Source organism: Syngnathus typhle, linkage group LG21 (assembly GCF_033458585.1).
Source record: "Syngnathus typhle isolate RoL2023-S1 ecotype Sweden linkage group LG21, RoL_Styp_1.0, whole genome shotgun sequence".
Classification (NCBI taxonomy): Eukaryota; Metazoa; Chordata; class Actinopteri; order Syngnathiformes; family Syngnathidae; genus Syngnathus; species Syngnathus typhle.
The window spans coordinates 6,166,688-6,191,067 of record NC_083758.1 but is presented as its reverse complement, the minus strand read 5'-3'; the positions used below and the strand labels follow the sequence as shown (position 1 = coordinate 6,191,067).

At 45.6% G+C, this 24,380-nt stretch overlaps 2 protein-coding genes across 9 annotated transcripts in view; one reads left to right on the top strand and one right to left on the bottom strand.

Annotated features, from left to right (window-relative positions):
• Positions 1 to 7,170: 7,170 nt before the first annotated feature.
• cerk (ceramide kinase) lies at positions 7,171 to 20,541 on the bottom strand. Of its 2 annotated transcripts, none has more exons than XM_061269213.1 (13): positions 20,100 to 20,541; positions 15,235 to 15,348; positions 14,443 to 14,568; positions 13,250 to 13,375; positions 12,627 to 12,693; positions 12,287 to 12,432; positions 11,639 to 11,713; positions 11,392 to 11,544; positions 10,947 to 11,052; positions 10,733 to 10,797; positions 9,673 to 9,875; positions 8,439 to 8,635; positions 7,171 to 8,083 (listed from the first exon to the last, which is right to left on the bottom strand). In XM_061269213.1, exons 1-13 carry the CDS (start codon positions 20,239 to 20,241, stop codon positions 7,975 to 7,977), a joined length of 1,629 nt encoding a protein of 542 aa, XP_061125197.1. In that variant the 5' UTR covers positions 20,242 to 20,541; the 3' UTR covers positions 7,171 to 7,974. The 2 variants fall into 2 exon arrangements, with proteins under 2 accessions (XP_061125197.1, XP_061125198.1); XM_061269214.1 differs by lacking the exon at positions 20,100 to 20,541 and adding an exon at positions 17,991 to 18,400.
• A 559-nt stretch (positions 20,542 to 21,100) lies between these two features.
• tbc1d22a (TBC1 domain family, member 22a) overlaps positions 21,101 to 24,380 on the top strand; it is a 41,403-nt gene continuing 38,123 nt past the window's right edge. For 3 of the 7 annotated variants that reach the window (XM_061269210.1, XM_061269208.1, XM_061269209.1), the window contains exons 1-5: positions 21,103 to 21,328; positions 21,700 to 21,756; positions 22,082 to 22,265; positions 22,331 to 22,553; positions 23,994 to 24,173. In XM_061269210.1, the coding sequence (XP_061125194.1) occupies positions 21,267 to 21,328; positions 21,700 to 21,756; positions 22,082 to 22,265; positions 22,331 to 22,553; positions 23,994 to 24,173 (706 nt within the window). In that variant the 5' untranslated portion in view covers positions 21,103 to 21,266. Of the gene's footprint in view, positions 21,329 to 21,699; positions 21,757 to 22,081; positions 22,266 to 22,330; positions 22,554 to 23,993; positions 24,174 to 24,380 lie in introns of all 7 variants that reach the window. The other 4 variants (XM_061269212.1, XM_061269207.1, XM_061269211.1 and 1 more) reach the window with 3 other exon arrangements.

Here is a 24,380-nt window from a genome sequence, read left to right as displayed (position 1 = left end):
CCAAAATGTCTATGTTATCAAATTTGTTTGCGTTAATGCCAGGACTCCTAATTTATTTAGTATGCTAACAAAAGAGTAATTTTTTGTTTCACCCTGCGGTACCACATGTTGCCACAGGGGGGCAGAATTATCGGTTCAGCCACTCTAAGACAGGTCAGTTTCCCACTTGTTTTATACATTATGCTTTTTCTTTACGGAATATATCAGTATAGTGCTGTCAAATTAGTTGATTTTAGTCCCAGAATGATAATAGAACTGTCATTTTCTTTCGTTTCAGTACCACATCTCGCCACTGGAGTGCACTGCTGTACAAGTCATCATTAGTTCAGCCCAGGTGAGTTGCCCACTTATTTTGTACATCACTTTTTGAGTTATCTATAACTAGAGTGGTGCTTTCAAACGCCAAAAAACAAGCAAAAGAAATGAACTTTTACTATGACTTTCTATTCATTGCAAAGGGACCTTAAAATTGTATTGGAAAGGTCAAATATTTGCTGCTACCTGAATATTGTTTCCACATTTATAACTATAAATCGAGTTGTTTGGTGCATAAATGACTCTCCTGAATATGTAATTGCTCAGATCTGTGGGAGTCAGTGTATTGCAGTTCTCTTTATTTATCTTTATTTATTTATCTCTTTATTTATTTGCACTTTGATTATTGGGGGATTAGCCTTTGCAACAGAAAAGTCAAACTATTGCTATTCAGATGACAAAATACACTGCATAATTTACAACAAAGTATAAAAGTAATAAAATAGCTGCAATTAAAAATAACTCAAATATTTCACCTTTCCGGAATAAGTCATCCGACCCCAACCATTAACTGATAATTTTCCTCTCGGCGCTAATATTAGAAACACTAACATTAGCCTGCGAAGATTAACCACGAGGGAGGCAAATGTGCCGTCAATTTCTTATCGGGATGACAGGTCGACACCGTCCGGGGAAGATAGAAATATGCAATATAGATTAGCCGGGACCAGAATAAACGAGGGGCCACTTGAGCTGCTTAATGTCCCGCGTGTCTCTGTGATGTATCGAACACAAGAAGTTATGTTAATGAGGTCATTAATTAAGCTAATTTGCATTCATTAGAGAATAATTCCAAGTCAGCGTGCTTGTCCTCACATAATGGAACGTATTAATGGGACTTCTACATTGTTACTTATGTCGCCCCCCCCTTTATGCCCCATGCGACTCGTACATTATTGTCTAAATTTATCTGGGGACCTTTTTCGCCATCTTATTAAGTTTAGTGGAATTAGTTGACAAGTCTTGCTGCAACTTTACGTTTTTTTTCTGGATGTGAATTTTTGTAAATTATCTCCTATGTTGCCCCCCCCCCCCTGCCATATTTGCTGTTTAATTTAAGTTTAATTCAACCCCCCCCCCCCCCCCCCCCCCCGTTTTAATGAAGTCATTTACCGAAAGCAGGGCTTTTTTGCCATTACCTCATACCGCCACTGGATGGCAGTGTTGTAACATGTGGGAAAAAATACAAGTAATATGAAATGTGTCTCATATCAGTCAGGGAAGGTGTGTTGATTGTCTCTTCTTAACATGGTGTGCCCATCACTCTGGAACAGTGTAAATTGTGGACGTGTCAAACCATTTTTTTTTTCTTTGCCGTTGTTCCACAGCCCAGAAGCAAATGGAACCATTGTTAGCCCTTTCTCTCCCCATAGTGGATGTTCTCACCTCAAATATCAAACACAGGCTTGACTTCTATTGTTGATTCAACTCAAAAGCACTTAAGATTGTGTGCTCTTGAATTCTTGGGATTGTGGCGGTTCATGACCAGATAAACCTTGCATTAGACTTTGTTAGGCTAAGCCTGATATATAATACCACAATCATTTTTGTAGTTGTAATAAAGATTAATTGTGTTTGTAAAAAAAAAAAACATCCATGCAATATGTATTGCATATTAAATCCTAATTGTAACATTAAGGAGAAAAAAAACTGCAACTATGCTATTAATCAAAATCGTTTCGATCTACTCTTTGCTAAGGAAAAAGAATATGTGCGAGTGAATGTACGGCAACAAAAATGCTATTTGTTAGCCCGTTGATGGCGTTTTGCATTGTTTGTTAGCATTAAGCTAAAAGTGGGAAGAAGAAAACATCATACCTTGTACTATGTCTGGAATGTGACACATCCTACGTATTCATCTCTGTATGTTTGGAGCTTCCTGTTACCATGGCAACATGTGGCGCGTAGGCTAAGTGTAGGGAGGCGGTGCCTGTTGGAAGAGTGAGTGTCGAAGATGAAGATGAAAGGAGGTATAAGGCCGTAATCAGATTGTCTCCTTCGCTCGCACTTTGGATCCATCTTCTCCCCTTCGCTGGCCCGCGTCCCGCTCACTCGAACCCACCACCACATAAATCACAATCGTCCCGCGAGTCACCTCTTATTGCCGCGCCGCAGCACACATCCACGAGGGGAGCCTTCAACCTTGGGCGGGGCTGGGATTCAGGCGTGGGAGGCCGGCGAGCAGCGAGCGGACCTCGGCCTCGCCCCACCTCATTTCCACAGCCGACTTGCGGCGGGCTCCTCCGCTTGTTTGCCCGTGCTTTCCCACGGCGCGCTGGGATGAAGATGGATCGGAGGTTAGCGCTGTAATGATTCTGATTTACAGACACCTCGCAGGCACTTTTCTCTGCGCCAACAGGGCTGCGGCCCACGGACGCTTCTTGTTTCGCTCACTTTCTCGAAAAGTTCTCAGCAAGTTCTGTTTTAAGTCTAGCCGGCGTAAAGTTTTTGGTGGCCGGTGGAGAACCACCGTAGAGCCTCATAATCACAGAATGGCTTATCATTAGCGTGGTCACAGGCTGTTAGCTAGCTCGCGCAGCTGCCCTGTTTGGCCTTGCAGCGAGTGAGCGGGCACACGGGCACCTTCCCGTCCCGACGGCCCCTCGCCAAACACGACGTGCTGCCGTGTCCGCCATTGCGGTGGAACATCTGCCCCCCCCCCTTTTCCGGATTCTCTTTGGATCCTCTGCGAGCGCGTGCCAAGCCATTGATGGCCGTATTTGTCTTTGCCTCCCAATGTTGCGGCCCAGGAAGCATTTCTTTCAAATTGAGCAGCAGCATCATACTTTTCTGTTACCAACAAACAAGAACACGGCGCCCTTGACCTTTTCCGCTTCCGACGCCGCGCTTAGCTGCAAACGATGCTGCAAATTGAGCGTGCGGCAAAAATAAAAACTTCAGAAGATTGTGCGCGCGTTTACCCGGCAACGCCACCCGCACCTCCCTTGACATTTCGCCGGCGTGTCTGCGACGCCTCGCCTAATGATGCCTCGGCTCTCCCTCGTGCGGCAAAGCTAACAATTAGTGCCACTCCCGTCACCATGTTGGTTTCATACTCGGTTGATCACGTCAGCAGCAACCGACGCCATGGCAACGAGCAGACGGTCTCGGCATGGTGCTCACATCCGGGCCAGATTATTAAAAGAAAGTCAGTCGGTGCATCAGGTTTTCACACGATCATAAAATAGGAATAAAAGTTCCGCCGCAGGTTGTTGTGTTGTTGTGAATGGAAACCTTCACTCATTAAAAAGCGATTTCTAGTAATCAAATTACTCGGAAAAAGAATCTTTTTTTTCTTTTTTGCGACGAGTCAAATGAGCATTCTGAGAATTGGCTCAATGCAGTCTGACTCATTTTGTGAACTGCCATTGATGAATGATCGGTGAGTTTTTGTTAAGAGGGGTCGGTTTCTTGGAAGACTTTCTCCTGGACTTAAAAAGTTCGAGCGCCGTCCCCATCGATTTTAAATTTGCTCTCTCGTCGAACTGGGACTCGACTGATGTTGTTTTTAAAGAGACAAGGACGCTCTTACATCTCAGCCGGGTACATTTCCACCCATTTCAGTCTTTTCTCACCTTCCTCTCCCACACGAGGTTATTTTAGTATTCATCCATACCTTGGGATCCTGACAAAAAAAAAGTCTATTTGCCGTCAAACACACTTGTTCCATTATATTGTCTCACGCCTTCATTTTTTTTTTTCGGGCCCCTCAAGCCGACCACTTTTGAACTCCGCGAGCGGAAAATACATATGTGATGATAAGACGGGTCCTCGCACGCTCGCTGCAGGCACGACGTGCCATCCCTTGACTTTTAATGACCCGCAAGGCTCCTCCGAAGGCCGGGTGGGGGTGGGGGGGGGGGGTCGTACTATATCCCTGAATGTCATCGAGCTAGTTCTTCACACCCTGACTAGAACACGGGCTGCTGTGAGGATGGTAATGAAGGAGTGTGACTTGTGCGTGTGTCAGACGTGTGTATTCTCTCAAGGGTGACGTGTCTTCTAGATTGGCTTGTGTTTTGAGCCGGATTGTGCACCTCCTGGAACCTGCCGTGACACGTGTGTCACATTTTTTTGTATTTTGGGGTAATAAGACCCAACCACAGCCTTCATTACCGACCTGTAGATTTTCTTTTTAATTATGTTTAAGAAGACAACGAGTGATGACATCCATTTTAGGTGCAGGTTTGAAATAATACGGTCGGCATAGAAACGAATATAAACGATTAAATGTACAACTCACTATTTTGTGATGTAAGCAGTACGGTGAGACCGATTAATCGGCCGATATTGCCGATTATGCATACGTATGTCCGCCGCTGTTTGACCCCCCCCCCCTCCCCACCTGCGCGCCATATGCAGTTTCATCTGTGTGCTCGTCAAATATGGTCGAGAGTCGGTCCCGGCGGAAGCACGTAATGATTCCTGTCTGTTAGCTCTGCAGCACCACGACGTCGGCCCCGCCAGCGCCGCTGTTTGCAGAGCCGTCGAGTGTGTTTGCCGTTTGGTAATGGCTTCACGTGGTGCCGATACCTCGGGATTTTCCACACTTGTTCAGCAAAGAGTCCCAAAAGAAAATAATGCTTCTCCTATGGAGGAAGCGACAGATGCAATAAGATGCGGAAAGTCTAACTGATCCTGAAGGGGGCACTCTCGGACTTACTCGAGAACTGGAAGGCTCACACGGTGCGTTGAGCAACAGCAACTAGTGACTTATTCACTAGTCAAGGACGATCGATGTCTTTCACTGCCGATGGTTAGCATCCTGTTTGTAGTCATCCAGATCTTTCTGGTGGCCGTCAGTCGTCACTCTCGTCCAGCAGTGGCAGCTACTTTAGAAGGTGACCACTTTTGTTTGTCCGAATCCCCGCTGCGATTTGGCTCCGCAGCACAGCGCGTCACTTCTCAGTCCCTCGCAGTCCTTGACGGGAGAACAAGCCTGCGACATCACACCGATGGGGGGGCAGCAAAGGACTTGAACAAAATATCCCCCGGGATGAGCCGCGAGGGTGAATAGAGAGCGGCGAGATGGGTTGGGATTTTTTTCCTGGAGGACAAAGTGCCTCACGCCGAGAGACATTTGAGTCACACGGATCTGAGGTGCATTAATATTGGATTGTGCTGCATCCCGCCTCGACACAGTCCAACAGGCAGCCGGGAATCACATCTACCTTGTGTGACCGAATAAATCAATCACATAAGTTAGAGGTTAACCGGAAGACTTAGAATACTTGAGGCACAGTTTTACTGTCGGATTTTTCGAAAAGGCCTTAGTAGTTGTTGCAGCTTTCCACGTGGACAATTAGTCAATCACTTTTTCCACCATTAAAAGTAAGCAATGGGATTTTTTGGGGGTTTGGACTCAACTGTTGCTTTGGTAAAAACTTCAGTCTTTCCCACCCACGCTCCAGTAGCAATAAGTCATAATTACCACGTTTACTCCTGCTGACCCTTTTATGCAGGCTGAGTTATTCCACATACACTGGATGGATGGTGAGTGAGCTATAGCAGATGCCTTCTGGCTAATGGCGCCATTCAGGGCAAGTCCGCCTCGTGTGTGCGTGCGCGCTACGCCGGCACGACCACGTTGCGGCCTGCGAGCAACAATAGAGAGTGTAATTACTTCAAGCACCATTAGCAGCGCAATAACTTTGACGTTGCGCAGGAAAAACAAAGTCCTGCGTCATGCGTGTGTTTGTCTGGCTGCCCGGGCGGCTTCATTTTTGTTTTCTGATGAATAAGTCACGAGCGGGCTCTTCTATGTTTGCTAACAACGCACTAGCTGAGGTAATGGCTTCTCGCTCGGGGTTCGGGGAGCTCGTCGAGAGGTACAAATAAATAATAACGTTGACCTCGGCTACTTGAAGCGTCTTGAACCGTTCCGACATGATTGTCCTCTTACAATAACAATAATCCCTGATGATGGAATAGCCTAGAATTTATACTCAGGTAAAATAACTTTAGAACATTACTCAATAGTTCTCAAACCACAAACATAGCTGCTCTTTTTTGGATTGGATATTGAGCCAACAAGGAACATAAAGCTTTCTGAGTTGACCTTTTACTGTCATTTGGAATGTCCTTTGCGGGCATCATTCAAAGTCAATGGCGTTCTTGCTTTGATGTAAAACAATAACCTCTGAAGAACGCACCATTAACATATCTCGCCTTGACGTGAGGCAATTTTGAAAATATTTTTCAGTCAGTCATTTTGTCATCCAAAATCAATATGGTTCCAGAGCAATCACGTCTAATATTAGGGCATGTCCATCTTTTCTTGAACGTAGCATTTTTGCTAGGGAATTGCCTACATCCAAAAGACGAATGAATGCAAAAAAAAAAGAAATACCACAGGGCTCATCTTTATAGTCTGACCTTTAGCATCTACAAGTACATTATAGTGTGTATGAGAGGTTGAGGGAGGGGAGCAGGGTGTGTGTGAAGAGCGAATAGTGGCTCCTGACCAAGAAGATGTAGCATCATTGATCTAGCCCTCTCACAGGAGGCCCACTGCAATCAATACAGCTCCTCGTCCTCCTCCATCCTATTTATCTGTCGCTGAAATTTACACGTTAGTCCGCTTGGACGCTGCATAATGACACATTTAATGAGACTGGCCAGGATGTTTCTTATTTGCTTAGTGTACTACTTTACTCCGTTTTCCTATTTAGCAAGCTTACCTAATGATCTGTCCAGTCAGTGATATATCTCCTACTTTGCGGCGGGGTGGAGAAACTAGTTTTTAAACAAAATGGGCAACATGAGCAGGAAGAGGAAATAAAAGTCTTAAAGCCTTTTTTGTGCTACTCACAATTTTCTTTTCAGATGTTTTGTTACAGTTGACTGACAACAAGATCTTAAGATTGCCTTTATTTAACCATCCGGAGTATGTTATCTCAATACGGTGTTCCGCAGGGTTCAATTTTGTGCCCCCTGCTGTTTTAAATTTTTTGTATATATATATATTTTTTAAATGTTTCATGAAAAGAACTTTGTTGTAGCTGTTGGGAAAGCACTATATATAAATAATGATGAGTTGGTTATTTAGTTATTCAATAGGAGTCACTGGGTCAAGGTCACAAGGTCAAACACTTCATTTCCATTGGGAAACCAAAAGAACTTTTGATTGGCTCCGGGTCCGAGACTTGAAGATACAGCAGATAAACGCTAACTAAAAATAGTCTTCAAATTTTCCGTGACCTTTCTTCAGAGACATCAAGACCAGCTTGACATCTGAGCGCATCTGAGCAAAGAAGTCTCTAATGACAACAAAAATGTCTCATTTGGACTAATTTCGGCCGGAACAAGCCAGCGCTTCGCTTTGCTTTTAGCCGCAGTGGAGCCACAGGTGTTTCTCAGCGCTGAGACACACAAACTCCACTTAGCAACCACTTTACCTTATTATCCAAAATACATCATCGGGGCCTTGTTAGTCTATCAGATGGGCTCCTTACAAGAGTTCCTGACTCACATCTGGTCCCGCTTGGATCACAGATGAAACATTTTGTGTCTTCATCAAAGAAAAGGAAATTACTTGGTTTTTCAAATGTATCTAATCTGTTGTCCCAGAAGAGGGAAATAGCCTTCATCTTCGCTTATGGCTCCTTCAGGCTGGAAGTGCTAATAATTACTCCGCCAAAGTTCCATCCTGCTCAACTTTCAGTCCACAGATTGGTGTGCTGTCGCTTCCAGAAGCCACAGCGGCGTTTGGTTGTGGCTGTTCTCCTCGATGCCGCGGGCAAACAGTCTGATCAGCTGGCACTGGACACTGCAACAACAACAAACGCACACATCGTTTAACGATTTCATCTCGTGTGGTTTTATCGCCCGTGTGGCGCACTCTCTGACATGACAGATGGGGCGGACACGCTTAGACAATTGTGATCCATACGAGCTAATCAGACTCAAAACAACAGCCCTTTTGAAAAACTCAATTTTCACGCTGGCTAGGTGATAAAATGGACGCACAAACCTCCGCCCTAAATTAAAAGGGAGTACACGTTTAAGATGGGGAGGGTTGTTAAATTAGCATCATTACAGCGCCTCGTAAGTGGAGGACAATAACGCGTGAAACAGAAGTCCCTTCCCTCATTTGACCTCAATATATTCAGAAGTTTGAGCACCTGACTTGGACGGCGACGTAAGGCAGGATCTCGCCGTCACACGTCCAGTGGCTGTAGGCGAAGTTGCGCGACCAAATCGGACTCTCGGGCGCTGACTTTTGGGGCCCGCTCAGGTCCTCCAGCGACACCGGCTCATTGTGGAGGGGCTGGAAGCGGAACTTGCGCACCCGGTGGACCTCTACGAACGAGTGGTCGAACTGCGGACAAATTACAAATCCCAGATAAAGAAAAAATAAAAAAAAAAGTATATTTCACCCCCATTATATTATAACACATCCCCAGTGATTTCTTAATAAAAAGTTTCTCCGACTTTCCTACTCGTTTACAGAAACAGCAGGAAGGCAAAATGGAGGCGCATTAAAGCAAATCAGCATCAGAGGAGCGAAAAGACGGCGGGGTGGGGAAAAAAAAAAAAAACGAGAGAAGAACGCATTATTTTGTCAGTCTCCCTTTTCATCTCAGTCAGCGTCGCCAAAAGGTTCACTCGTGCTCCGCAAACAATTTTCTCCAACTTCATGGGATGCCACTTTTTCTCTATTCTCATCTTCTTTCCTGTCGCCCGCTCTTGTCCGCTCACCTCCCAAAAAAAAAAAAGCAGAATGACAGCCGTTTATTCGAACATCGGACTCACTTTATGACGGCGCTCTCGCTTTGTATTCACGCCGGACGCTCGGCCTAAAAGTCTGTGACAAGGCCATGAATACGCTTAGCGGCTTCTCGCTTTTCGCTTTTCTCCGCTCGACCGAACATCGCTACTGATACGAATTGAATCGTCGGCCTGTCTCGTTCGTTCGAATAGGAAACACCGAGTTACGAAACGCCGGAGGATTGTTTTGCAATCATTTTGGTTTAGTCACAAAGACAATTAAAGAAAAATGGAGGTGACGATATTAATTTAACCATCTAACGCCTCGCGACCCAAATATTGATTTCACTCTTTGACTTTGTGTTGACTTTAAGCACATTTGACCGAGGCAGCTGCACAGTTGATCCACTTCCTGAGGTAATAATTACTAATCGCCCAAGTTCCAACGCTATCCTGAGAGGGCCTTAGTCTGGTTCTTATGTTCCGCATATCACCCATCCAGCCATTAGCGGCATCTCCACGGGTGAAGGTTATTTACGACACGTAGGTGAGGGCACTTGAACTTAAGTGAACCGGCGTTTGCCGAGTCAGCTGCTAGCGCAGCGAGTGGGCGGGTGGGCGAACCTAAAATGATTGACAGGAGGCTACCTGGTCTTCATTGTTGGTGTGGCGGAGGAGGTGTTTGAGAAAATCCAAGCGGGAGCACTTGCGGACCAGGATGAGGTCGGCGGTGCCGTCGGCCAAGTGGGCGGAGGGCGACAGGCCCCGCGGACTGCGGGGACACGCGCAGCTCATGTTGGCCGCGTTGATGGCGATGAATTTCCCGCGGATTTCCGTCCAGGTGTCAACGACTGGACAGAAAAAGAAAATGCCAATTTTACTTAAACAGATTTAGAGCAGGCTAAAGAACGTGGCGGCCATGTTAGGAGGGGCGATACGGATATTAGTTTAGCATCGACGTTAGCACGCAGGCTCCTATCTGAGTTTTCCATTTCCGTGGCTGTTTTTTTACTCATTTTGCTGTAACCAACGCACAAGGCACCTTTCAAACTCAAAGCGCCTCCGCTTGGAAGCGCTTAAAAATCCTTGACTTCACTGCTGTGTTAGCTTTTGTGTCTTGACATCATAATATCTTTTAGTAATTATGAAGTCGTGAATCTTAGCCTCAGTGACAAGTAATTATTGTTGACGTAGGAGAGACGCAAGTCAGCTCCGGAGTGTGCGGCCATCTTCTTTTAGTGGATTAAACCGAGTGTGTACTATTGACAAGTTTGTATTCCCACTCGGTGTGAACTTCACCGCAAATAAAGAAGTCCAGCAAACGGAAGAGTGAGCTCCATTTCCTCGTTATAAACCTCCGTTGAAGAGACACTGACGTTCCTCTGAGAATCACACCCCTCCTTTATTTGATTTTTTTTCTTGTTTGTTTGTCAGCTTATCAAAACGAGCGGCGGCGAAAACGTGATCGCAGACTTCTAAACGATTCATTAGAGTCACTCCGCCGAAGCGCCTTGCGAGGTGATAACACGCCTCGTGACAACAAGCCCACCGAGGCCTCCGTACAAAACAATTCTAATTAAAGTATAAAAGCAGAAATGAGGAACATAATTTGTCAACGCGAATGAGTTTTAAATTTTTTTTTAAATGTGCTTCATTTATTTCGGTAACTTTTTCATGAGTTTTCATTTATTATTCCAAAATGTTTTACCTGCGTCTGACGGCTCGTCATTGTTCGTCTCCTGTAACGAGGTTTGGTGGTGGCAAACGCGGCACCTGCAACACAAGTGTGACCCGCTTTCACATTCAAAGCCTCAACAAGCCTTGTGTTATATTTTGCCTCCATTAAGATTCGACATCAGAGCTCTGTCCTTCGATGATTGCTGTTTGCTATCAGCTCTTGTATTGTGTTTGGTTTTATTTACCCGGCCCGACACTGCTCCTTGTCCCTGGGGTTGCCCACATTGTCCTCAGCCGGAACGAACGAGACGGTGCCTTCATAATAGTTGTGACTCAGAAAGGTCTTTACCCCTGAAATAAATAAAAAAACACAAGAAGGCGCCTTGAGAATACCCTTCTGTCGGCTTTGCTCAGAGCTGAAAAGACAATTTGGAGTGGCTAATTGTGCTGCCGTTTCTCTCGTTTGGCTGAAATGATAACAGCGTCAGAGCCCGCATTGTGTTTGGCATCCCGGGATGCGGCTCACTTATCCAGGTTAGCTGCTGGATTTGCGCTTGACCTCGGAAAACCCGGAAAATAATAAAAATATTATCTGTCATATTTTCTTTTGGGGGCAGCAGGGCAAAACAGTTCACTTCAGGGGAAATTCCAAGTGAGTTCATTCACGGAGGCCATTGTTGTTTTTGTTACCCGACAGGTCATAGCGAGCCGGGCCCAGCCACCTCTGCCTCTCGCTGTCAGTCTGAATGTCGGCGTAGAATCCGTAGCCCAGCAACGACACGGAATATCTGAGGAACGTGTTGTTGTGGTGCACCGAGCAAACGTCCATGGGTTGGGAGTCACCTGTTGACAAAGGTGAGCGGCGTCTTCACATCCACCATTGTTATTCAACCATGACGGGAAAAAAAAAAACTATGTCGGGAAAAGTCACACCCACCTACGATGATGTGCAAGGCGGACGTAACGGGATCGTTGGTCCCCACCGTCGCAAAGCAGATGCAATCAGTGGAGCCTGTTCAAATAACATAAGAGGCATCCATTTTAAACCCTCAGTGTAACTTTTCGAAATGACTTTTTTTTTTTTTTTTCCCCCGACCAGAAACATTCCCAAGCTGTCAAAGTCAAATGTTAAGCGTACACTTAAGACGACTACCCATTCGACAAGCCCATAAAAGTACGTTCGGGGCCATTTATCTTTTTGTATTTAGACGGGCAGCCATATGTTCACATTAAAAGAAAATACACTCAAAATACTTAATGTCTTGTCACAGTATGTTCCAAAAAGGCCCCTTTGGCTACGATTAAATGTACATATTTTTTATCGTCTTTGACCATTAAAAAGGTTGTAAAAAGAATGTCAGCTAAAAAAAAAATATATGTCATAGTTAATAGGGTTATAATAGTATGGGTTGTTTTTTTTCCTTGGGTTGACCGACCCTACTCGAGCCCCCGGTGGGAGCGCCTGCCCTGTTGCCATGGCGACCCCCTCAGGTACGCAGCGTGATCAGCGGGGGCTTGAGTTTTTTTAGCCGTCATCCGATACGAGTGCCTCGGTTCTCACGAGCCGGTGTCGATGCGGATTCACCTGCAGGGATGATCCCGATACGGAGGGAACACGGCGCCAAGTGTGCGTCGGGCGGGTTGGGGTCGATGCCGCGCTCCGTTTGGGTCCTGGCGACCAACCCGTGTAGGATCTCGCTGAACATCCCGTCTCCGCCCACGCACACCACTCTAAAAACATGAAGCGTGTCGAGTGGTTGTATTATAATTGTTTGCGGTGTAAGCTGGAACACGTTTGGATTCATTTAAAATTACAATACATTTGCAGTGGGATGAACATTTTGTGGAATTTCCAGCTAAATGTTTTATCCACATTTCTTTTCCTATTGACACGTTAAAAGCATCATATTCTGTCAAGGACTCACCCATCATATTTCTCCAAATTTGCTTCTGTTTTCAAATGATCTCTGGCATGATTGGCCCGCTCCGTAACTATGGAGACAAGTAAAATAGTCATTTCCGATTAGCCCGATGACAAGGAAAAGACAATAACTGGCAGACGTGAAAAAGTACCGCAATTTGAAATATTTACTAGACCCCCGTTGCACAGATTGATGTACGGGACAAAAGTGGAAGCGTGCGGGCAACAAGAAGAAAACCTAATTCGGGGGTCGTATATCACCCCTGGCCCCAAAACGAGCTCGGCGCCTCGAAAAACCAAACTAAAATTCCAACTGTAAATCTGCGTGGCGTCCTTCTAATAACAACACAAATAAAAGACTCCGGTACTCCAGAGCAAAGCGTATCCACTCCGACGGCCCATCAATAGCGCCCACTACGTGTAGCCGCTGCAAACACTTATTGAATAATAGATGTGTTTGGATACTCGAGCTTATCAGCTATCAGCGCCTCCATTAAGGTGCTGGCATGATTAATGGCCGCCATAAGCCAAATCATATTCTCGCAAGCCTCTTCACGCCGACACGGGCGGCCGGCGAGAGTCATTTTTTATTGAAATGTTTAAGGTACACCTCCGATAGCCGCTCACCAATCACGTCCGTGGCGATGCAGGCTCGGCAAAACAGCGGCGCCACCTTCTGATCGTAAATGTGCTTCCCTTGCCGCTTCCCGCCGAAGGGATTGATGTACACCAGCAGGCTCTTGGGACGATTGGCTGTGGGGAGAAACGTATTAAGATGAATCTTTTTTTTCTCTTAAACAAATGTGCACTTTGACATCAGCTTGATGAAGTTTTCATTAACAAAAGAACCTTCAAACGAGGCTGCCGGAGAAATAATGAGGGGTGTACGAAGCAATCGCGAGGCACTGCATCATTTGGTGATAAAACTTTCAAAAAGCGCCCAGACGGAAAATGCTAAATGGCCTGTTTATGGCCGACGGAGTGGCCCGGCTCACGCACGACCAAACGGCGATACGACGAGCCCTCCCCTCGCGGGAATTGCAAATGAACGCGTCGGGATGGAGGTGCGGTCACGACTCAAACGGAATCCAATCAAGCGAGTAAAACATTCAAAATGTCCTCCACGTTGTGGTTCCTAATGTAATTACGGCGCTGGAAAACGTTCAACGGTAAAGCACTCAAGAGCGGGCGGGACCCGCCAAGACTTGTCACCTGCAAAACGAATGAACGCACGTTAACAATCAGTCGTTTTAAAAGTAAACTTTCGTCCAATACAACTGACCATCTATCCGTCTGGAAAACAAACGTGTTCCTTGATAAAAGCACCCGTCAACATCAATCTACGTAATTTAAAATCGATTCTCAATCTCGTTTGTCACAGGAAAAGAAAGTGTTGTCAGCAATAAAATGGCGGTTGGTTCCTGACCAAAGAAAAACTGATTTTGCGATGCCATAAACATATTTAATTTCAATTTTTATCTTCTACTCAAAAGCTGTGCTAATCTCAAATGGGAAAGAATGCAACGGCGCCATCTATAGGGATCTGCGAATCGTGCCGTTTCGAAAAGAAAGCAGAATCTCAATTGCAATGCCGCCCCTTTTACACGCCTGAGCCCGAGAGGGGACTGTCTGCGACAGAGCTGCTGAAAAGCAACTTTTTTTTTTTTTTCTTCCAGATTTGCCTCAGGACTTCCCTCGGGGGTGTCGACAAAAGAAAGAAATCCATGTTTTCTAAGGATAGTAATAACCCTCCCCTCTTTGGGGCACGGGAAGACTTTGCATTACGATCTGGAGTAGCTCACGCTGTAAAAAATACATACTTTGCATTGACACTTGATCATTGATGGTTTGAATCCAGTGACGGCAAAGTTCCAGGTTGTCGCTGTAAAAGGTGACGTCGTCACACCGCCACTGATGCGCCGCCGTCGCCCTCCTGACGTAGAAAACTGAATCGAAACAAAAAACAAACAATCGCAATCCGTGTCATCAACGCGTAGGCGGCGTCATAAGTGCGTGGAGATGAGTCATCATGATTATTGTTTTTTTTTTTTTTTTTTTGGTAAGAACATTCCCACAGCGACCGTTTCCTCATCGCCAAGGTCAATCCGGCAAAATCTCCCGCGGCGAAGTTTTCTGGAATATTTACCGTCGTCACAGGCTGGAAAAAAATATGCACGCCGAGCGCTTTTAATGCTCGACCGACTTGCTGAGCATTTCTTTTATCAGTAGTTTGAGTTGGATAAATGTTTTAAGAGTGGGCGGCAAATCTTTCTTACAGCCCTAAGTGGGAATGTGACGTGCCAAGTTTTTGCAAAAAATATGATGGCGAGCTTTAATGCATACATTAGCTGAATCTTTTCTTTTGGGTAGTCGCTCGAATGAGTTACGTTAATCCGATCATCTTGTTTGGCGACCATCTAATGGCTGATTGATATCTTCGACTCCCCCATCTACAAAATAGCTACTTTAGATTCTTGTTAATGTATTGCCTTTATAACTGCCCGGCCGTTTGCCGGCTTAGCATTAAGAAGATTGAACGTTTGCATTCATTCTTTTTTTTTTTTTTTTTTTTCTTCTTTCCCCGTGACATTGAAGCAGTTTCTCCCCAATACCTGTGAAGGCGTGCGGATTGAGCTGAAGGTGCTTTGCCGCCGCCTTGGTCTGGTCGCCGGTGTCCGTCTTGTGCACGGCGACAATTTCACACACGTACGCGGCGTGGCTGCGAGCTGCAATAACACAATTTTATAAACAAGAGAAGAGTTTTTGCACTTGTTGGTTCACACGTACGTTTGATGAATATGAAACGTATTCCCACCTCGCAGGGAAATATTTTAAATTTGCGCTTTGTTTAGTCTTCTGCTGCTTGGATTGTGATGGACCGGCGGGCCCAGAGCAAAAGGTCGCAAGAAAAATCCTGAGGAATCCCAGCAAGTGTTTGCTGAGTTAATCGCATCCCGATTTAAGTTTTCCGTGGGTTCCACGTGTGAAAAATCTTTTTGAAAATCCATCAGTTAGCCAGCCCTGGTCATTAAAACTTTTTTTTAAGTAGGGCGTGATCCCGTTCCGCAAGTCCGTGGAGAGTGAGACAGAAGGCTCGCTTGCTGGCGGTTCCATCAAAGAATTTAATAAGGACTAATGTTGAACTTGAAAAGAAGCGAGCGTGGAAATTAAGGGCGGCGTCGCGCTGCCAATCTTTTTGCCAATTCATTATTTTAAGGGAGACTTTGCCAGATGCTCCTAAAAACTCCTGCGAAGGGTTGAGAACAAAAAAACCGTACAGTTTTGAGGATAAGTTTTATATTTATCCCAACTCGGAAACTAAGTGACTAAGTGATGCGGAAAAGACGTCGCTGGTGTGGAGTTAAAGTGACCTCTTCAACTCTCTGGCGCATTCATTCCTCCCCGAATTATTAAGTTGATACGGCCAAATGGATGGTCGGTCGGCGCTACATATTATTTCTCTCCGGGGAGTCTGGCCAGGAATGGGATTTCATTTCGTTCTCAAATAAAGATGATGCGGCGTGCGGGCATGAATAAGTTTACGGCCATCGATATTCACACTTTGACAAACAGGCGGAAGAGTGATGGCCTTGAGGGAAACGGCGGCGCGGCGGTAATACGACATTCACTCGGGCAATTTCAACATAATGTCAATGGGATTCCGTCGCCGCGTATGTGATTGCATTACCCTCAATTACGCTTTTCCTCAATCTATACGGCAGCAAAAATGAAAACTGCACGCATATTCTAATATGCTGACGCCTAATTTAACGTGAGTGGCACCGATAAGCAAAAGTAGATGATTAATGGTGGAAAATAATCACAGTAGACATAAATTCAAGTGACTGACGTGTTATCTCGCTTGTTGCTATGTTTACGATAGCGCCGATAATGCTTCTCCTCCCTGTCTTAAAGTGACACTCAAGAGGAAAGGGGTATTTTCTGCCTAGCAACGAGTGACATCACACCACGTAAGAGCTGATTTTGGTGAGTAATCTAAATACAGTATATTTTTCACACGCTTGGATATGTGCACCCGAGTCTCACAATAATCCCATCAGCACACACGCATCCAGAACACATCCCCTCCACATGCACATTTGCCCAAGTTCGGAGCCGAGCGAAGTCCTCTAAGCTACACGCTAAGCCCCTCGGCCGTACAAGGCCCAGATCCTCTCCGCTCCGCTCCGACATCCTTCCCTTTGTGCTCCGAAAGGATCTTAGTAATGGCGCTGGGCCACAGCGAGTCTCCTATTCACGCCGCGCCGCTCAGTGCGGCGCTTTTCAGCTCAATAGGTCGCCTCGCCGCGGAATGTCAGTTTTTTTTTTTTTAGGAAGCGGGATGTGTTTGTGTGCTCGTGGAGAGAGATTATCGCAAAAAAATAAGTCTCGGACTGAAAAAGTAGGTTGAAGACGGGACTAGCTATCGGTGTGGTATCGATGTAAACGAGGCATTGGCGCGTTCCACGTCGGCTCTCATAATGAATGTAATCCACTAATCTGTTTTCATTGGGACCACACTTGATTTAAATCCTCAGGCTTCTTGTTCCCATCCTCTCACATGAGCCAGATCATTGCAATGTTAGACAACACTAGTTGTTTGATTCCCTAATAGAAAAAAAATATGACGGAACTCTCCCCGTAAAAAGTGACAAAAAATTGTCGTGTCACATTGAACGACGGCGCCAATGTGCTCGAACGGTAATTAAGAAAGACGAAATTGCGATCTTAGGCAAACAAAGAGGAGCTTTATGTTCATGAAATGGGATTTAGAATGCGTTTGGGAGTAATTGCAACCGCCGTAAGAGCGCCGTTTGGCATTCTCACAATTGATGTGCGGCAGAATTCCTCACACAAACATGTAAAAAAAAAAAGGCTTGTCTCGTCACACCTTCCTTCAGCCTGACAAAAAAAAAAACGTATTGATATTCCGCTCCACTCCCTTGCCCTGTCCGCCCCCCCGCTTGTACACAGTAGATGGCTATGTAATCCCTTTTCCGCCACTGCGTGTTGGCAACATGTTGGGGAACAAGCCGGCGCAAGTTGAAGGAAAAGCCGCCGCTCGCTGCTTTCGGCGAAGTCCTTGCCATTTTCCTTTTTTTTCACACATCTGCCTCCAAGGCGCGTGCGAGCGACAAGATAAGTGATGTGGACATCCATACCAAAAAAAAAGTGATAAAATGCGAATGATGAGGATAGCGATGCACCGCCGCCGGAAGGTCTCCACCCTTTTGCGTTGATTCATTGTGTAATTAGCTTCCTTCCTCTGTCTATTGACCCCAGCTGCTGCAGGTAAATAAATACAATCACGGCAATAAAAAAAAAAAAAAAAAAAAGGCCCGTAATGCGGTATAAACCTGCGCTTTACCCAATCTCCAGCTGTCTGGCATTCCAAGACCGTATCGCTCCCTCTGCGGCCGTCTCTTTACGTACGGACAGGGCGCCGTCTTTAGATTACAAAAGCGCCGATCTGCCCGGGTACACTCGGCAGCCGACTGTCAAACAGGCCGCTCGGCTTCGCTCGACCGGCGCTTAGGCAAACAGATGGAGACGAGAGGACAGGCAAGGTGGAACGGGAGCGCTGTCGGTCGTGCGTTTAAACTACAGCTGGTTAGCCGTGGAGATTTTCCAGATCTACCTGCTCCATCAGTTCCTACAATTGAGGAAAAAAAACAAAACACTGCCTAGCCAAACAATGTGGTTAAACTTGCACGGCTACAGCAACAATAAGTCCAATAAAATCTTACTCTACCTGTTGTGGTTGCCACATGAGGACAGGGAAGTGATTGTGCAACTATAATCTGTATGAAGCAAATATCTTGACCCCCCCACCCCCACCCCGCTATGTGAGGCTTTGGTGGGCTTGAGGTAGAATAGTGATTTGAAGCCCCGAGAGTAGCTTCCATTCAATATCCTCGGAAGGTTGGCGGCATTATATGGACGTTGCGTGTTAAAATAAAATCTCAGGCGAAACCCCCCCCCCCCCCCCCTCTCCGAATCCCGCCCCTCCATTTGACTGACAGCTGCTCTGATTCAAGCAAATCCACTTAAATGTCAACAGCGCCGTTGCGGTCCGCAGCCACGATGCGCGAGTGACGTTTACGACTCGTAACGAGTCGTCTTGATGTTTACACGCGCTGGATGTCTGGTTGAAGGGGAGGACAAACATGAGAAACAGGCCAACGTGAGGCTGTCGTGTCAAACGTATGACGTGATTCCCCGAAGATACAATCTGTGAGTAATTGTCCTTCTCTGGTTAAACCCGTGTCTGGTTTTCCATCCATCAGCCGTGGCATTTGGATGCACGCATTTTGGATATTCAATGTGACAAAAACAACCCCCCCCTTACACACACTCATCATTTGCATACCAAACAGGATTACTTCCAAAACGCTGGGCATAAAACTAGTACAGTATCCTGTTCCTTGAAAAAAGCAGACAAATATCCCGGGGGTTGTTTTGTACAAATTAGAATAAGACCGCTGCAAAAAAAAAAAAAAAGAAGTGAGGACAAAAAAAAAATCCCATTGGCAATAATGGAAAGTGAATATGTTGCATGCTCACATGACCTTTCTTAAAGTCATTGCACTGCTGAATTCTTTGTTCCTGAACCTTGCTAACATACCAATAAGGTATTGATGCTATATCACGTATTTCCAATTTTCCCCACAAAAAAGATTTGAGTAAAACTACCCCCATTAAAAGACTATTTTAGCGCCATGTGACTATTTTGATCCAATTTGTCTCCAGTCTTGAGTCCCACCTCCAAGTTCCCGGTGACACGCTCTGGTCGCAACGATCACCGGGAGACATTTTGATGTGACCAACTCGGAACATTGGTTCAATAAAAAGAAGTGTTTATGGCGGCATATTATCGGGCGCTTGATACCACTTGGAAGAAGGTCAATGGCCAGGTTTAAAGTGAAGTGTACCAACGATAATTGCCCCGCTGGATACGCTACAATGATCTTAGGCTGGGGAACTCGTTTACATGAGCAAACATTAACCCTTCTGCTAATACTCGTGTTTGCTTTGATGGGGCGTGCCTAAAAAAAAGTACAAACAGACGATTATTAATAACTAGTAATACAATAATTAAGATTCTAATTTAAAAAATGTTTTAAAAATATGGATAGATAGCTGGATTAATTGGAAAAGTCTACACACCCCTGTTCACATCACAGGTTTTTGTGATTTGAGAAATAAATAGTATACAGAGGTGAAGTCACAAACAAAACAAGTGAGACAGTGTGGTTGCACAAGTGTGCACACCCTGTAAATGTCATAAATGTTTAGTAGAGTGGTTATAATGGATGATGTCATACAATTACAAATATGCAAAATAGATATGATTCTCAAAGTTCCTACGAGGCACAGATAGTAGAAAAACAAATACAATTATTTGTCACCCTCAATAATTGATCAAGTTTTTGACATATGATAAAAACAGATGTGATTTCTCAAAGTACAAACTTACCTGTTGGGGAAGTGCTGCCAGAACTTCTCCTCCAGTTCTTTTTAATATCCTTCCATGCAAGAAAATCCCGATAAAGAGCCACCTGTACCTGCCCGTACTTGTGGAAAAGGTCTGACAACAGCACTATACTCCCATTATCCATTATTCAGTCAACGCTTGCAGCTGCCACCATAACAGGCTGAGCTCACTCAGTACATGCGGTTTTGTGTGTCTTGTCTCATGCTGTCAGGGGAACTCGTTTGGCGCAAAGATTTTGTACAAGCGAGAGGTGATTCACACCAGGAAGAAAAAAAAGTTTCCCCACCTCAGAGTGCAGCTTGTTGAGCCACTATAATATCAGACTAATAAGACAGCTAGGCATGAGTTTTAATGTGTTATTAATACCTGTGTATCCCATTGTGTAGAATAAACCAAACCAGGGAAAGGGACGGAGTGAGTATTCATTGGCTTGAGTTTGACAGCGAAACAAATTCTACACATCAGCACAATAAGCTCTCATGACCCAAGGCAACGAGGCACCCTGCCACTAGGGGGCCCCCAAACTTATACAACATGTCATTTGTTTTTTGATTTTCCCCATGATATGGTGACCTCAGCTGGTGTAATATCATTGCAAAATATAGTCCCACTTGGAATTTGAGACCCCTGTGGGAAAATAATGTGGAAAAAGTTGCTTTGGGCTCCTAACAACTACAACAACAACAATACTAACCTACTAACTCTGCAAAATAGAAATAAAACAACCCTGAATCCCTTTACTGCGTTTATCTAATACAACAATACATTCTTGATGGCAATTTTTTGTTTTGGCCTGTATATTTTGACTTGAGCATTTTGACTCAAAATAGTAGAAAGCTTTTTTTTTCTCCTAAATTCCTAATGCTGGTGGTCTCCCATTTGATTGTTGATACCACTTTTTGCTTTATCAACAAAGTTACAATATTGAATAACGTCATCCGCTCCTCAAACAGGTCTCACTTCTGATTGGCCGGCGAAGACGCGGCCAATCACAGACGCGCTTACTCGCGACGAGCCACTATCAACATGGCGGCGCTCTGAGTTTTACAGGAAGCAACCTGGTGTAAATAAAAGCTGAATTTGACGGTTTGCCAGTAGCGACAGCGTCCGGGCGTCTTTGTTTAGGACCGGTCGGACCCGAAGGGGAAAATGTCGGGTGACGGAAACAAAAAGCAGTTTTGGAAAAGGAATGCGGCGAAGGTTCCCGGCAGGTGAGTGACGTGTTCCACTACGAATAGCTACATTAGCCTAGCGAGGCTAATTCATCTTCAGCAACACTTGCTGGGATACAGCCTTAAAGTTTAACTTGTCAAGCTGGCAAATATAACAATCGCGGCTTTCACACTGCTTGCGTGTTCGACACATTCGCCTCGTTACGGGAATCACACGTTACAAGCCGGCCGAAGATGCCATGCTAATAGCGGCTACCGCAATCACAGACTTGTCATTTCACAACAGCACACATCAGATCAGATTTGACAATAACATGGCTGCACTGGCTTTTGTAGTCGTGATCTGAGATCAGCATGTGCATGGACGCCCTGACAGTTCATTCCGTGTCTTTCTGTGTCACTTTCCTCAGCATTCAGCATGTGTATGGCGCACAGCATCCCCCTTTTGACCCACTTCTTCACGCTAAGTAAGTGCAACTAGTGTGTGTGTGTTTGTATGTAAGTGTGTGTGTGTGTGTGTGTAGGGGGGTGGGTGTGGTGCATTGGTATTTTGGTATCATCTGTCTTGGAAGAGGAAGTGGCCTTACCAGAAAATCAAGTTGTAGTTGAACTGCTTCGTATGACCTAATGAAATCAGGGTTCCAGACTATTTGTTTATTTTGTTTACTAGGTGCACAGTGGCCCCCCTAAGATGAAATTTAAGTGTGCAACAAGAGTTTCTGAGATCTGATAGATTCCATGTTGAGACGATCACGTGCCCCAATAATCATCATCATGATATGCTTTTATCAGTTTGATTAAAGCTGGCCAGAGACCATCTCCTTCCACGCCGGGCAAGCCAAAGAAGGCCACTACGTTCCAGGAGTTTGAGAGCATCACAAGCGACGCCTGGGATGTCGGTGATGACGACGACGAGCTGCTGGCCATGGCCGCGCAGAACCTCAACATCGAGGTCGTCATGGAAACCGCCAATAAGGTAACCCTGGTATTCTCGGGTCACCCGGCGAGCGACACGTCAAACTTTGGCCATCCTCTGCGTAGGTGATTGCGAATCACAGCAAGTTACAGGAGAGACAAAAGCTGGACGACCCCCAGAGGGACGACGATCCACAGGAGGAGACGGCGTACGACGATGAGGAGGATGAGGAAGACGAGGACGGAGACTTGACCAGTCCGGAGATTTCCTTCGCTTTCCCGGGCAGCCTCGACACGGAAGGTCGCCTGGTAAAATCCCACAGCGAAGCTCCCATTGGATCACCGAAAGGTTAGCGCCTCTTTTTTCCCCCCGCCTTTTTCTTTTCACTCTTATGTGATGCTTTGTTTTGCAAGCCACAAGGCCACAGATTAGCAAGGGGAACATCAAGCCAAAATGTGCATAGATAATCCTCTTACTTAGATTGGCGTCTTTACAACCCAAGCTGTCAACTGGAGTGATCTTCATATTCTCATTATTATATCATCACCTTTAGTTGTAAGGGGGTGAAATAGGGCTGAAGGGGGAGAAGAAAAAAGATTGCGCCTGTGAGGTGAGCAGCAAACATGCCGTTAGATGATACTAATGATTTCTGGCAGCGCATCGTCGGAGAGAAGTGCCGGAGCAACTTGACGACAGGCCAGAATTGAACTCGTCTGATGTTTGGAGCGTTCTCGGCAGCCGTCTGTCTGCGCTCGCGCTTATGGCGTTCAAATGATTCGGAAGCGGGGAGCTTGTTGTTTGGGGGCGCAATTATCGCTCGGCAGGCATTCGTACAGCAGAGCTTTCAAAGTTAAGAGTTGAACCAAAATGTTCTGGGGGGGTGAAAAATACTGGAAACCTTGTTAAAAAGTGCAATGATATTGAGAAACCAAAATGTGATGTTGATGTGGCTGCGCAGTAAAAATTTGTCATGACATTCACAGATTAATTTCACTTATTTCAATGATGATTAAAAAAAAAAAAAAGAATTTGTAAAGTTTTACCGATATGCTTCTGAATAAAGGCACGGAGGGTCAACAAAGGTTTGCCATCTTCATTGCACTCTGCAGCACTTATTCAAACGGAGTAAAATGTAAGTTATTATCAATACGGTACAGATCATAACATGTACATTCGGGCTGCCGTGTTATGATTACATAAACAGACCGCTGCCCTCCGGCGCTCCTTCTCGTCTCCTTGGAGACGACGCGGCCCCGAGCTGGCACGCGCCGTCGGATCGCACCGATATGCGCATATGTGACAAAAGTTATTTTAGACCTGCTTAATGTAAACCTGAATAAATAAATAAATGGCGAGTGCATCCAGCAGGTGGGCAAACAATACGCTGTGTTTTAAGTTTGTACCCGATGCCGTGGTGGCTTCACACACAATCGCGCACATTCTGGTGGCGGTGGGGGGTGGGGGCAACCGCCAGTAATTATCATCATTTTCACCAGGCGACGCGCTTGGAGCGAAACGACGTTAAAAGAAAAAATGGTCACATGCATCGTTTTCATGAAGGAGATTTGGATGCCATGCTGCAATGTAGTACGTAATCTTGCCCTTGGCGCATTTTCCTCCTCTAATGTAAAATGGGTCATTCTTTTGAAAAGAACCCGCCAGCTTGAAATGCCAACCCCCTCACAAAAGCGACATTTTATTCATTCATAGCGGACTTGTGTACTGTGTATGCGTATGATGCAATATACATATAAAATCACTTTTTTTTTTTTTTCTTTCCTCTTTCAGATGCAGCAGGTGAGCACACAGCCCTGTACAGACAGCGCTCTCTGCCACACCGGCCCGTCATCCCGCTCGTGGCGCGCATGGCCGACCAGAACACATCAGGCACTCCAGCCATGACGGAAAGGGAAGCGTCACGTCTGGATAAGTTCAAGCAGTTGTTGGCTGGCCCCAATACAGATCTCGGTAAGAGACGAGCCCAAGTCTCGGTTGTGCTCCGCAAACAGCTGCTATCTGCCAAGCAACCATTGGCCCATTGTGAGAACGGCGTACTCGTTGAACTCCTCGCAAAATCTCCGCTCAAAGCCTCTTTCGTCGTCATGCCTCGAGTGGTTTCCGCGCGGCGCCTGGAGAGCACTCGAGAAAGAAAGGAGCACGTGAGGGGAATTAGCG

Excerpts from the sequence above, each read along its gene's own strand:
- cerk (XM_061269213.1), bottom strand. The coding sequence starts at position 20,241 with ATGGATAATGGGAGTATAGTGCTGTTGTCAGACCTTTTCCACAAGTAC. Across the intron at positions 12,694-13,249 it reads CATCGCCACGGACGTGATTG|TTACGGAGCGGGCCAATCAT; the intron begins GTGAGCGGCTAT and ends TTGTCTCCATAG. Across the intron at positions 10,798-10,946 it reads AAGGAGCAGTGTCGGGCCGG|GTGCCGCGTTTGCCACCACC; the intron begins GTAAATAAAACC and ends CTTGTGTTGCAG.